We start from the raw sequence: 12,460 nt of genomic DNA, 5'->3' as shown, positions 1-12,460 counted from the left end.
CAGGAAATTTTGGGAAACTGCGTATATGAGTATATGTGTGTGTGAGTGCAAATCGAAGAGATATGTATGCGTGTGAAAAACATTTATAATAGGAACTTTCAAATAATGTTTGTACCAAACGATGTACTAAATACAGGTTCCTTTATTCAATTATGTAGCATATAATGTACACACACACACACACACACACACACACACACACACACACACACACACACACACACACACACACACACACACACACATATATTTCAAGATGAATATAGAATGCCATAACTATATGTATGAAGAGAAAGATGTCGGATGAGATATAATCGTGACAAGTATTTAAACATTTCTTATGCACATAATATGACAAAAAATTGATTTAAGCACGGATGCTTTGCGAGTTTTCTTATATAACGAATCTTGAATGAAGTCTAGTGATGCATAAAACTAGTCATAGTAGAATAATCCATAATGTGCTATTGTTAAATCCAATTTTAAATGGAGAACAGAACAGAAATAGAGTCACGTCACCTTGTATAAAATAGGAAGATTATTCTGTGCAATGATTATATGATAAGATCAAGTATAGGAAGTGTTCCGATATTGGCGAAAAGTGGAGACATAATGTAATTTCTTACAAGATGTAATGTCGATTTTTTTTTAAATAGATACAAAAATGTTACTTCCTCGAAATTTTTGTCGAGGAAGGATCGAGAGTCCAGAATTCACGAAGTTGTATGACCATTTTTCGTCAATTCTGTGTACGTGGACACCTAATATAATAATTTATAAATTAACAAGTTTTTAATCGTTTTGTTCAGCGGAACATAACGCGCAACAAAAAAGATATTGTATTAATAGGAAGTTTATCATCGACTTAATATTGCTTATTAATTATGTGGCAATATCTTCGTGTAAATGTATACGAAGTGCGGATACACGACGTAGATTGAATAGACATAAAAAGATCAAAATCAGTGAATTTTGGATATTATTAATAATAGCGTTATTATATAAGAAATATAAAAAAATATGTATCTTCATGCAAGTATGACATAAACTTGTAACTGTAAAGTATTATTCGGATACATGTATAATTGAATTTATAAAGTTTCACCGTCTTTTTTTCAGAGGAAGAAAAAAGGGGCGAAAAAGCATAGAGTATCTTTTTTTCGAATTTATGTAAATAAATGGCATGCATGCATATATATGTAGATATAGCTTATGACAAATGCATACATACATATATGCATATAGATGCAAATATATGTATTTTATGGACATTCAAATGTAACATACAATGATTAAACAGAAAGTTACAATAGATGTTTGACAAATTTGAGAGATTAACTCATTAAAGCCCATAGTTTTCTGTAATCTCCAAATGAAACTCGTGTATCTTAATTTATTGGATAACCCAAAGCAATATACTTTAGCATGGAGAATTTGTGTAAAAATGTCATCTATTTTCAAAATACTCGAAAACCAAACAAAAACCGTAAAAACTAAGATTGTACGTAGACTTTAATGAGTTAATTTAAAAATCGAATCAATATAGACAGATTGTAATAATGCAAAATGTCAATATCACTGGGAGATGATTGAAAGGTAGATGCTTTAAAACCGACTTTTTTGCGAAACGTACTTGAGCTGTTGTTACGTGTCGTAATAATTTTTAATATTAAATATCGTCATAAACAAGTATTAAAATCTGCTAAAGTCTATTTGAAATTAACTGAGGCATAAAGCTGCTCAAACGTGGTAAAAAAATCTATCATTGAAATATTTTCCAGTCGAACAGGATATTTTGTATATGGAACGTTCCAAAGAAATTATAATAGAAAAAGCAGTATTCTTAATCGACGTTTATAGACAATTTATGTTTTCAAATTTTATAAAAAATAATATTCTCCTATATTTTTACATTTATTTCATTTTATTTATTAATTTTATTTTTTCTTAATATGGTCGGTATCACCTTTACAATGTTTCATATAAAATTATCCATTTCTGTATATTCTATTATATATTTGCCTTTTGGATCTTCAACCGTATGTAAATGTAACTGTATGTATGTGAGCATATTTTCTGTCCCTGAAAGATGGAAACGTATCATTCCATCCATGATTCTGTATTATAACATACGCATTATAAAATAGGAGACACGATAATCGATTCTATCTTTATCATGTACATGTATCCGCAAATCGTTGACGAGACCTCGAGGACATAATCTTTTCTGCTGTAATATGTAACTGATTTTTTTGCGAACACGTTAATGCATATTATTGTGGCCACTTTATTAAAAGGGTGAGTCATGTACAGTTAATAAATATAACAAAAATTGGCTGTAACGAACACCTACGTGATAGAAATTGAAATACCATATTGTCAAGTAAGCGTAGTTCACGTTAGCTGAAACTTTATTTCAGCACGTTGAACTTGGGAAAACTCTTTCCCTTCCACTATTTTAAAATTTTATTGTAAAGATTTTTTTTTAATACGTATTTTTTGAATTCGGTACAAATGAATATCGAACCGTTTCAACGTATACAGTCTAGTAAAACAGCTCATCTCTGTGACTCAAGTTTATAGTTGTGCCACGAAGTGTAGCCGATCGATCCGAGTTACTTAGAAATATGGACTTGATTTATTAGAAGCACGTTGAACCAATAACCACAGAAAAGTGGAAATTAAGGGAACGTAAGCGTATTATATAAAACTTTATAGATAGAAATAAATGAAAAGAAACCAATTTATAGGATAAATAACGAAAAAATGTGCGAGCATTTAAACTTTTTGGTATCGCGCGCTGCAGAGTAAATAAAATCTATTCTATTGCAATCAATTCTTTTAGATATTTCCAATAGAATTTATACATCTCACAATGCTTTCGGAGCTGTTTCTCGACGTGATTTTGTGTCGTTTCCATTACCATCATCAAATTTTTAATCGCTTTATTCCTATTGTCTTTGCGAAATATTTCTCTCTCCCTCGTCCCTCTTTTCTGTCCCGTCACCCTTCTTCACGTACGTTTACATAAACGCACGAGAATAGCATTCGACTCGGGATTATCATTTTCTTGAAGTAAAAAGAACAAGGGCGATGTTTGCAATATGTCGTTTTTATTTGTTATTAAAGTTTCTTCGAGGTGTGTGTGTGTGTGTAAATATACTATAGTATGTATAGTATAGTATGTATGTAAATATATATATATATATATATATATATATATATACACACACACACACACATATACCTACATACATACATACTATAGTATATTAATTAATAGTGATATCTTTGCGCGTGTGTATCTCGTAATAGCTACAATTTTCTCTAATTTATACATGAAACGTTTGGTATCTTTCGAGGGTACAAGACAAAATCAGAATGTCGACATCTAGACTATAATATCACAATAATTAACTGCGATTATGTTGGTATTATTTCAGCTTTACACAATAGCGGCAATCATAGAAAATACAGAGATACTAATTATATTTAATTGTTATTAAGTATTGGAATATATTCTTGGACTTATCTAAAACGAAAATATAAAAAATTGTTTCTTATTACTAATGTGCTCGCGGGAAATAAGTGCCTTACGGTATACGTCACACGAGCATATTCTTGGCATACAAGCATGATTTTTTTTTTAAATTTTACCATGGCATATTCGCACCATCCAACTTAGATCAGCTAAAGCTCAAGTAGTTTTCTACAATAATGACTCAGTTTTGAACGAAGTTTGCTCAATGCGCTCGTTTCACACGTGATCCCTATACTGTTATCAGTATCAAAGACTCGCCGATACTAACAAATGGGATATTTTAAGAGTATTAACGAACTCCACTTTTTGAATGCGCTATGAGCCACTGTAACGTAATATCGATATTGTCTTTTTCTTTACACGAAATACTGTAGCAACAAATCTCACGGTCCTGAATCGCAGATAGATTCCTAGAACAGACATATATATTGTATATCAAAAGTATCTATACACTTGCAAACATATAACACGTAGCCAAGTGGGTAACTTACATTCTTTCTATAAGCCCATTCTCGTCCAATGCATGAGGTAGATCCCTTTTATTACCCAGAACCAACACTGGTATCCCAGACAATTGTGGCTTATCCAACAAATTGTGTAACTCATTGCGGCTTGCCTCGATCTTCTCTGAATCAGCTGCATCCACCATGTAAACTATGGCGTTTACTCCTCTACAATATCTCTCCCACATAGATCTAAACCTTGGTTGACCACCGATGTCCCATACTTTTATAGTGACATTTCCTTTGGTTATTTTGCGCATGTTAAAGCCTACCGTCGGTATCATATCTTCGCTAAATTGTCCCGACTAGAAAAAAAAAAGAGTTGATTTTGTTAGTTGTCCATGTTTAAGAACAATGACGTGTACGTACCATTAATAATTCTGATGATACAGGGATTATAATTTTTAAATGTCAACATAATTCTGATTGCACGAAGATTGATGTACATTGTACAATGAATAAACGTGTTCAAATTTGGCATAAGTAAATTTATTTTTCACGTCGTCGATTTGTGAAAAAAATTCAAGTTATGATAAAGTACAGTGCAGAGAGATTATAAGTATTACTATACATCCGCGCGATATGGTACAACAATCCGACTTTTGTCAAAAAAGGGGGCGAGGGGAAAAACAAAGAGAGCTAGGTAACGAGAGAGAAGAAATGAAAAATAAGCAGCAACGATTTAATGACTATCACGGTTGCAAACGCGAACACGCATCGATAATCATATGTTAAAGTTAAATCATTTGACGTATACGTAAGGGCGTATACGGAATACGGAGTAATACGGTGTACGTTAACAGCGACGGAGTTACTTCGAAGGGGTTATCGAATCTAACCAAGACGTTGCGAGTTGCGACACGCTGAGGCTGAGGCCGAGGCCGTCCCATCACTATCGACATCAACGTTCCCGAGGTCTCGAGGACGACTCGCGCGAGATAAATAAAAGAGGTCCATGACTCACGTACCGCTATGACATTCACGAAGGTAGTCTTCCCACTGTACTGCAGACCGACGAGAGTGAGTTCCATCTCTTCCTTCCAGAAGAGAGACTTGAACCAGTCCAAGATCCGATTGATGAGGGCCAACATATTGAGTCCCGTGCGGTCAAATCCAGCTCCGTCGAGAGGTTAAAGTGGAAATAACACCTTCAAAATATAAGCGGCCGCTCGTACCTTTTGACGTACAGATCTCGCTGTATGCTGTATGATGTATGCTGTATGCTGTATCCGGTATCCGCCGTTAGGATACGTCAGATACCAGTCCTCCCACTGCTCCCAACTCCCAAGTCCCAGCCCCCAGGTGTCAGATGCCAGATGGAGAGTGGAGTGGAGAGAAACGGATTCCACGCGTGCGCAATAACGCGAGCAATGCGGAGCATTAGCAGACGCGTTTTTCGCGCGACAATCGCGACTTCTCGCGAGAGAGCTGTCAACCCTGTCCCTGGGGACTACCACCCAGCGACCCAGCTGGGCCCTGTCCAGCGCCGCCCGTAAGCCGAGTGGGACTCTGTTGACCGTGTCGTCAATTGGCTTATTTTAAAAGAAAAATATTTGATTGGCTGGTCCAGTGGAAAAACTCCAGGCACCGGGAGCTGTGAGTGGCTGTGGTCACGCGCAACTTGGTCAAACGGGACGCTCCCCAAATCTTTGGCAGATTGAAAAAAAAAAAAAAAAAAAAAAAAACTCGGTTTCGAGTCTCGGATTCTCGGATCTCGGACGTAGTCGACGTACTCCGACAGTCCGACAGTCCGACCACCTTCGACGGCAGCAACCAAGGGTTTCCTCGTGAAATAATGTCACATCAGACGGGAATTAAAGGTGATTATACGTTTCTTCGCGGTGCACATCGCCACGGCGAAGATTTATCGTAGTGAATCGATAAGGGTCTTTTCCTTAGTTTTATTGTTAGTTGTCAATCTTTCGTCAATAATATCGTAATGAATCGGTTGATTTCTTTTAGCTAATGACGCATTGAAGAAGTTGTTTGCGAAATGCCGCGACGGAAAGATACGAGTACTAAAAATTTCGATAGAGAATGGTAAGTTCTAGATTGTAGCAAAAGAATTTTTTATTGGATCTTATAGCAGCGTGCGTTATATCGTTTGTTCTGCTGTAAGATTTGAAGATCAAAGCAGAGAGACACGTGGCATCTCTTTAACATCTACTACTCTTCCGTTTTCCAGAGGAACTAACTCCAGCGTCTAGTTTGAAGCCAGTCAACAAATGGCAAGATGATTACGATAAAATGATCAAGCCGCTGATCGTGGAAAATCAACCAGCTTATATCCTTTATAGATTGGATACAAAGTCACCAGATTCTGGCTATGATTGGTTATTTATATCCTGGTCTCCAGATACGGCACCAGTGCGGCAGAAAATGCTTTACGCCTCTACCAAGGCTACGCTAAAGCAGGAATTTGGTACAGCCTCGATAAAAGAAGAATTACATGGCACTGTCCCAGAAGATGTTACATTAGATGGCTATCACAAGTATAAGAGAAACGATACGGCGCCTGTACCATTGACAACGGCGGAGGAAGAATTAGCTGAATTGAAGAAGACTACTGCGATTACGGACTATAGCGTCGAAACGAGACATCAGACATTGAGCGGCGTGGCTTTCCCAGTGACGGATGAAGCCAAGCAAGCCATTACGGAACTAGGTAAAGGGATTCACGAATACATCCAACTGAAAATTGAATTGGAAGAAGAAAAGATACATTTAGTCACAGCTTGCGATATTTCCTTGGATAAATTACCTACTAAAGTTCCATCTGATGCTGCTAGATATCATCTTTATAATTTCAAACACACTCATGAAGGAGATTACACGGAAAGCATAGGTAAGCTAATGAGTAATATACCATTGTTTTGTACACCATTATCATAAGAGAGCATAAGGAATAATTTTTTCTTTTTTTTTTTTAGTTTTTATATATAGCATGCCAGGATATAGTTGCAGTATTAAAGAAAGGATGTTATATTCCTCGTGCAAAGCGCCTCTGCTCGACCTAATCCAGTCTCTAGGAGTAACCGTAACAAAAAAGGTTGGTATTTTTAATATCTTAATAATTCACTATAACTACTTTGCTTTTGAACTCTGATGCGTTTTATGTAAATATTTTTCTTTATCATTATTGTTTTAAGTTTCAAGTCGTATATTTCAGTCAGGTGAACATGCTCTTTAAGTTAATAAAAGTTGATTAAAAGAATGCGATTAATATCATATGTTTGACTATAGCTATTAATTTTGAACGCAAATCTATCATATATTTGATCTATTTTTTGAGTCTCGAATGGAAATCTATATGTATTTTCTTTTGTGCTATACTTTTGTACTATATTTCTATTAATACGTGCAATCCTAATATTCTATAATAGATATACGACTATTGTTGTTCTAAGTTGTCTAATACTACTACATATTATTTTATTTATTTTTTATCTCCTAATACTATTAAGTATTTTTTTATATGTATATATGTGTATATATATATAAAACTGCCATCTCTGTGTATTATATAACTGCAATCCCAGTTGGAAGTAAATAGTGGAGAAGAGTTGGCAGATATGTTGGAAGATCCTCCAAGCATAAAAGACACAGCTGCAATAACTCCTGCAACTCCGTCAACACCTTGTGCCCCTACTCAATTCATACCAGAGAAAAAATCAAAACAAAAACGGTCTTGTGTCTTAAGCTAAAACTGGCTTAAAGCATTTGTCTCTTGTCTTGTTATTATTGCTTCTTACTAATTGAAGTGTTTGTGATGTTTTACCCATCAAATATCTTCCTTCATGAATTCCAGAATTGTGATAGTATGATATTGACATAGGATATGTCATTTAAAATAAAGTAATGGGTTTCCAGTGTTTCATGTTAGAGCAAATTACGATTATCTAGTTATATATACATATATAAATATATGTTACAAGTTAATTTACAAGTAGCAGAAAATGTAATGCATCATGCAAAAGAAAATTAATCTATGTTGTTTATCAGCATTTAGAATTGATTTATCAAAGTGATACATACGTCTAAGTAGCAAAACAGAGTAGACCAGATGGTGTATTTTTCTAAATTTTAAAAGCAAAATTATCATTGTGGAAGGCTTTCTGCAAAACGCCATTATATCTATTAATAATAAGTGTGACATGCCTATGATACAGATAACCCCATATAGTTCATGTTTCACATATATGTATACTGTATGAAATTATTCATTTATGTGAACAATAGTGCCGAGATGGAGTTAGACTACTTTGTTTGACATTGAAAGCTAAGCCTCACTTTTTAATTTTTATGTTTAGTATGAGTACTATGTCATTGTGATAGCAACTGTGTGAAATGTGCAGTATCTGTAATTTACTTATATATACAGAACCTAACACATTCTATTCATATCTAGAGTTCCTCTTTATTCCAATAACTTTATATATAAATATATATTTTACATGCAATATTCCTATACCTAAAATATATATTTTCCTAGAAAAAGTATGTTTAAAAATAAATATATATTAACTGAGCATACTGAATTAGTTCCTAGTCTTATAAAGGTGATATGTGTCTTTTTAAGTATTTTTTGAGTAAAATTCGGAGGCTTGGCTTTTAAACTCATTCAAATGTTTATATATAATATATAGGACTTGATGATGTAATATTTTTAATATTGATCTGTGGTAACTTGCATATACCATATGTGATGAGTAGAGAGTTAGGAAAAATTCCATTTGCGCTCTAGGTAGATAAATAGAAGAAAAGAGAGAGAAAGACCTAAAATCATTTACCTAACTTCTCTATATATTTTCAACATGATAATAACGTAGTAGAATGAGTGATAAATATGCAAACGCCACATTAATGTGGATATATTTTTTTCGCACATTATTATTTCAGCTACAAGATAGTGTGATAACACTAGTTATTTTACATATAAAATTTTATATCGTGTTCTATACTATTGTAAATGCTACAAAATATTAGATTCTACAAATATGTGTATGATGTAAGACTGAGATCTTGGTGAGTCCTATCAGCTATTAATACATGTTAAATATTACGCTTACAATATTACGCTAAACAAAGTCAGTTTAATCGTCTGTTATTCTTATATTGAAATCTTGAAAGGCTATATTATTTGGGATGTATTAAGATCGTTATTTAATTTATTAATTGTAACAATTTATTATTTTAATAATAAGATATATAGCTAGAAAATTTTTTCAAATTTAATATTTAAGTGGACATGCAATTTACAGCGGATAGGACTACAATTTGACAACCAGCAACAAAATATATGAGAGGCATTCTATTTTTTGTAATCTGTATTTTTTTAACACTTGTAGCTTTTTATAAACTTTTTAAATGTTTTAGTCTAAAATATATATGCGTGCGGAAAAATGATGAATAAAAACAGCATGAATAAAAACAGATCTACTTGTGCTGTGAAAATAATTTGTGAGCCAAATTCTTGTATTTTTTTCCTTCCACGTACAGTTAACATTTTTTATATTAGTACGATTTTTATATGGTTTTAGAGCAATTTTATAATCTTAATTATGTTCCTTACGTTCCTTATTTTTAATGAATTATTTAATTTATGATCCAGTTAACAGATGTCCAAAACAGAAGAGGAAAGAGAACAGCTTTTGGCTCATATTTGCATAAATATATTTAAATTAAGTCTTGTACTATATTGAAGACTAATTAAACATACGTATTTTGTTTTAAAAAAATCGTGACCCACAATATTATCTAGTATATTTTAGTTAATTGTAAGTGTCATACAGGCCTATTCTGTAACTCTTTCATTCTATCTTAACTCTGGATATTTCAGTTTTATCTAGAGAACCTCATTAAATTCAAAAAAATTGTATATCTTGCCAATATTAAATATACTGGAAATAATAAAGCATTATGCGACTTAAACTCACAATTTGGTGTTTCTTTTTATATTATATCCAGTATTATATACATTTATACTAGGTATATATAATAATACAGTTATTAAGGACCACTTCGGTATGTATTTTGCTATTGCTAAAGATGACTTGGCGATACACTCGTTAAATGGGTATGTAGTTATTTTTAAGATTTAAAGGCATGTTTTGTCACAACTTGCAGAATAGGCCTGCTATAATGCCATATATCTCATCTTTTTTCTGATTTTCTCCATTTCTATAACGGTAATGCTCTTACGTATAACTATAATATTCATGCTTCTGTTGATATGTATTATTTATTTCTTAAATTTTAATTCTATTAGATGTATGTACATTATATACATCATATTATAATTTTTCACAATTTACGTGCATAGCTTGAAGTAGCCGCTGGAGAGGAACTTACCGAAGAATTTTTTCAAGAGGAGTTGCATCCAAAAATCAGTTTACATCAGCCAAAATTCGCTAAACCCAAGGGTCCACCAAACAGAGGTGCTAAGCGTATAACCAAAGTTCAGGAGTTAGCATCCTCCGGACAAGAAAATTAAAAAACTATTTGCAAGGTTAATAACGTCAAAATAAAAGTAGGACAGGGTAGTAATTTTTTCTAATGTATTTTTATGCACCCATTTTTGTTATGAAAAATGCTTGAATTTTATTTCCTTTATTTTAATTAAAAGAAGAGATTAATTAAGGACATTTATTTTGGCCTATTCTGTAAATACATATATATTTAAAGTACATAATTATTTATTTTACTGTTTGATCTCTCTATATGTCAATCTTTATACATACAATATAATGTATAAGAGATTCATGAAACTTTACACTTACTGTGATAAATTATGTGTAAAATTCATATATATATATATATATATATATATATATATATATATATATATATATATATATATATATATATTATTTTTGGATCACTTCGCATCTCGCACAATACTTGAAGATAATGGCAAATGGATAATAAAAATTTCAAACTCATAGATGTCTTTCTATGTACAAGATTTATTTATATAATTATACATTTATTTTTTTCTGTTTTCAACGTCTTCACTTTGTACACTCTGCAGTTTTCTATTTTCTTCGTATAATTTTTTAATTTCTGGTAATTCAGTACTCATGCACTCTTTTATATTCTCACGCATCCTATAATTATTAAAGATACCTATTATTAATGTATTGAAATAGCTAGTATAACTTTATAACTTATACATTCAATGGCATAGCGTGATATATTGAATGTACATGATATAAGATCCTTGTAAGAAATATCAAATTTATAATATTTAAATTATAAAATTGCAAATACTTTACTTATTATTCCTCGAGTTTACCCACTGTTTTTGGGCCTCTAATACTTCATCTATAGTTATTCCTGAAAATTTCAGAATAAGGATCGATACCCCACCACAAAATCCACCTAATATAGCACCAAGTCCAGTGCCAACGAGCATCGCTCGAAGCCCCATGTTCATTTTAAATATCAATCCTGTTACGGAACCACCTAACATATAATTTTCTACCGCTAGCTTCCCTCGATATGCTGTTGTACATGTCGTTATGGAACTATAAAAGAAAATGTTGTCTATTTATAGTCTTCTGTAAGCTGTAGACCATAAAAAAAGAGACTTACCTAAATAAAAAACAAAACGTTCCAAGTTTTGCCCCCAATCTTCCGCCCTTCCTTAAAAAATTTACAAGAACTGTTTGTTGAAGATCTCGTTTTGCATCAAAATGACTTATGAAACGTGTTGCTTCGTTATTTGCAATGAAATTATTTACTGTATCCTTAGTTACACCCATACCACCTATAGCTGTGCCAATTACGATACCTGATAGCGTTATATTTGTAATAGATTGCAATTCTTTCGTTAACATGCCATTTTGACTGGAAAATGAAATTACAATAATCCATTGTGCAAAAATTTTATGTATACAGTTAAAGCAAAAAGATTTTATAACTAGATATATATAATAAGATACTTACTCCAAAGTAAATATTTTTTTTACTCTATCCCAACCCAATTCGTCGTCCAGTGGTTTTATTTTTGCATTAGCAGGCATATTAACAGGCTTATCGTGCCCATCATTAAATTTTTTGTCAAATGGAAATATAAACGCTAATATTGGGCTTCTGGTTAATAAACGTGTCATCTTAAGTTCTGAATAATTTATTGCTAGTTATATATGTCTAATATATATATATATATATATATATATAAGCATTAATAAATCTGAAACAATTTTGAACAAAGTTGAAAGTTGGAATGTTTACGTTTACGTAAACATTTCACATATAGCAATAATATAATATAGTGAGGAATAATATAATGGAACAATTCAAATAAAATAAAATTCTCAAAAATTCTCTCTATATACACTGTTTCCTCCACATATAACCTTCTGTTTAACTGAAAAAGCAGTATAAATACTCCAATAACTAAATACAGAATAAA

General features: G+C 32.4%; 3 protein-coding genes across 4 annotated transcripts; 1 reads left to right on the top strand and 2 right to left on the bottom strand.

Moving 5' to 3' along the window:
• Window positions 1-3,359: 3,359 nt before the first annotated feature.
• LOC112467925 (ADP-ribosylation factor-like protein 8B-A) lies at window positions 3,360-5,351 on the bottom strand. Its single transcript, XM_025036875.1, has 3 exons — window positions 5,013-5,351; window positions 4,033-4,349; window positions 3,360-3,951 (listed from the first exon to the last, which is right to left on the bottom strand). Exons 1-3 carry the CDS (start codon window positions 5,133-5,135, stop codon window positions 3,831-3,833), a joined length of 561 nt encoding a protein of 186 aa, XP_024892643.1. The 5' UTR covers window positions 5,136-5,351; the 3' UTR covers window positions 3,360-3,830.
• A 349-nt stretch (window positions 5,352-5,700) lies between these two features.
• Window positions 5,701-10,813, top strand: LOC112467924 (twinfilin-like). Of its 2 annotated transcripts, none has more exons than XM_025036874.1 (5): window positions 5,701-5,864; window positions 6,007-6,084; window positions 6,230-6,889; window positions 6,975-7,093; window positions 7,584-9,569. In XM_025036874.1, the coding sequence occupies exons 1-5, from the start codon at window positions 5,840-5,842 to the stop codon at window positions 7,746-7,748; spliced, it is 1,047 nt and encodes a 348-aa protein (XP_024892642.1). In that variant the 5' UTR covers window positions 5,701-5,839; the 3' UTR covers window positions 7,749-9,569. The 2 variants fall into 2 exon arrangements, with proteins under 2 accessions (XP_024892642.1, XP_024892641.1); XM_025036873.1 differs by lacking the exon at window positions 7,584-9,569 and adding an exon at window positions 10,367-10,813 and having other exon boundaries at window positions 5,710-5,864.
• A 176-nt stretch (window positions 10,814-10,989) lies between these two features.
• LOC112467923 (RPII140-upstream gene protein-like) lies at window positions 10,990-12,246 on the bottom strand. Its single transcript, XM_025036872.1, has 4 exons — window positions 11,992-12,246; window positions 11,638-11,892; window positions 11,319-11,570; window positions 10,990-11,150 (listed from the first exon to the last, which is right to left on the bottom strand). Exons 1-4 carry the CDS (start codon window positions 12,156-12,158, stop codon window positions 11,030-11,032), a joined length of 795 nt encoding a protein of 264 aa, XP_024892640.1. The 5' UTR covers window positions 12,159-12,246; the 3' UTR covers window positions 10,990-11,029.
• Window positions 12,247-12,460: the final 214 nt, after the last annotated feature.

Source organism: Temnothorax curvispinosus, unplaced genomic scaffold (genome assembly GCF_003070985.1).
Source record: "Temnothorax curvispinosus isolate PA1 unplaced genomic scaffold, ASM307098v1 QBEX01017880.1, whole genome shotgun sequence".
Lineage (NCBI taxonomy): Eukaryota > Metazoa > Arthropoda > Insecta > Hymenoptera > Formicidae > Temnothorax > Temnothorax curvispinosus.
Note: the sequence above shows the minus strand (reverse complement) of the source record. Positions and strands in the feature narration are given on the sequence as shown.

Bases quoted from the DNA above. Each gene is read 5' to 3' on its own strand.
- LOC112467923 (XM_025036872.1), bottom strand. From the start codon at position 12,158: ATGACACGTTTATTAACCAGAAGCCCAATATTAGCGTTTATATTTCCA. The intron at 11,893-11,991 runs GTAAGTATCTTA...TTCATTTTCCAG, and splicing joins AAAAAAATATTTACTTTGGA to TCAAAATGGCATGTTAACGA. The intron at 11,151-11,318 runs GTAAAGTATTTG...TAATAATTATAG, and splicing joins GTAAACTCGAGGAATAATAA to GATGCGTGAGAATATAAAAG.
- LOC112467925 (XM_025036875.1), bottom strand. From the start codon at position 5,135: ATGTTGGCCCTCATCAATCGGATCTTGGACTGGTTCAAGTCTCTCTTC. The intron at 4,350-5,012 runs GTACGTGAGTCA...TTTTTTTTCTAG, and splicing joins CCTTCGTGAATGTCATAGCG to TCGGGACAATTTAGCGAAGA. The intron at 3,952-4,032 runs GTAAGTTACCCA...TGTCTGTTCTAG, and splicing joins AATGGGCTTATAGAAAGAAT to GAATCTATCTGCGATTCAGG.
- LOC112467924 (XM_025036873.1), top strand. From the start codon at position 5,840: ATGTCACATCAGACGGGAATTAAAG. The intron at 6,085-6,229 runs GTAAGTTCTAGA...TCCGTTTTCCAG, and splicing joins AAAAATTTCGATAGAGAATG to AGGAACTAACTCCAGCGTCT. The intron at 6,890-6,974 runs GTAAGCTAATGA...TTTTTTTTTTAG, and splicing joins AGATTACACGGAAAGCATAG to TTTTTATATATAGCATGCCA.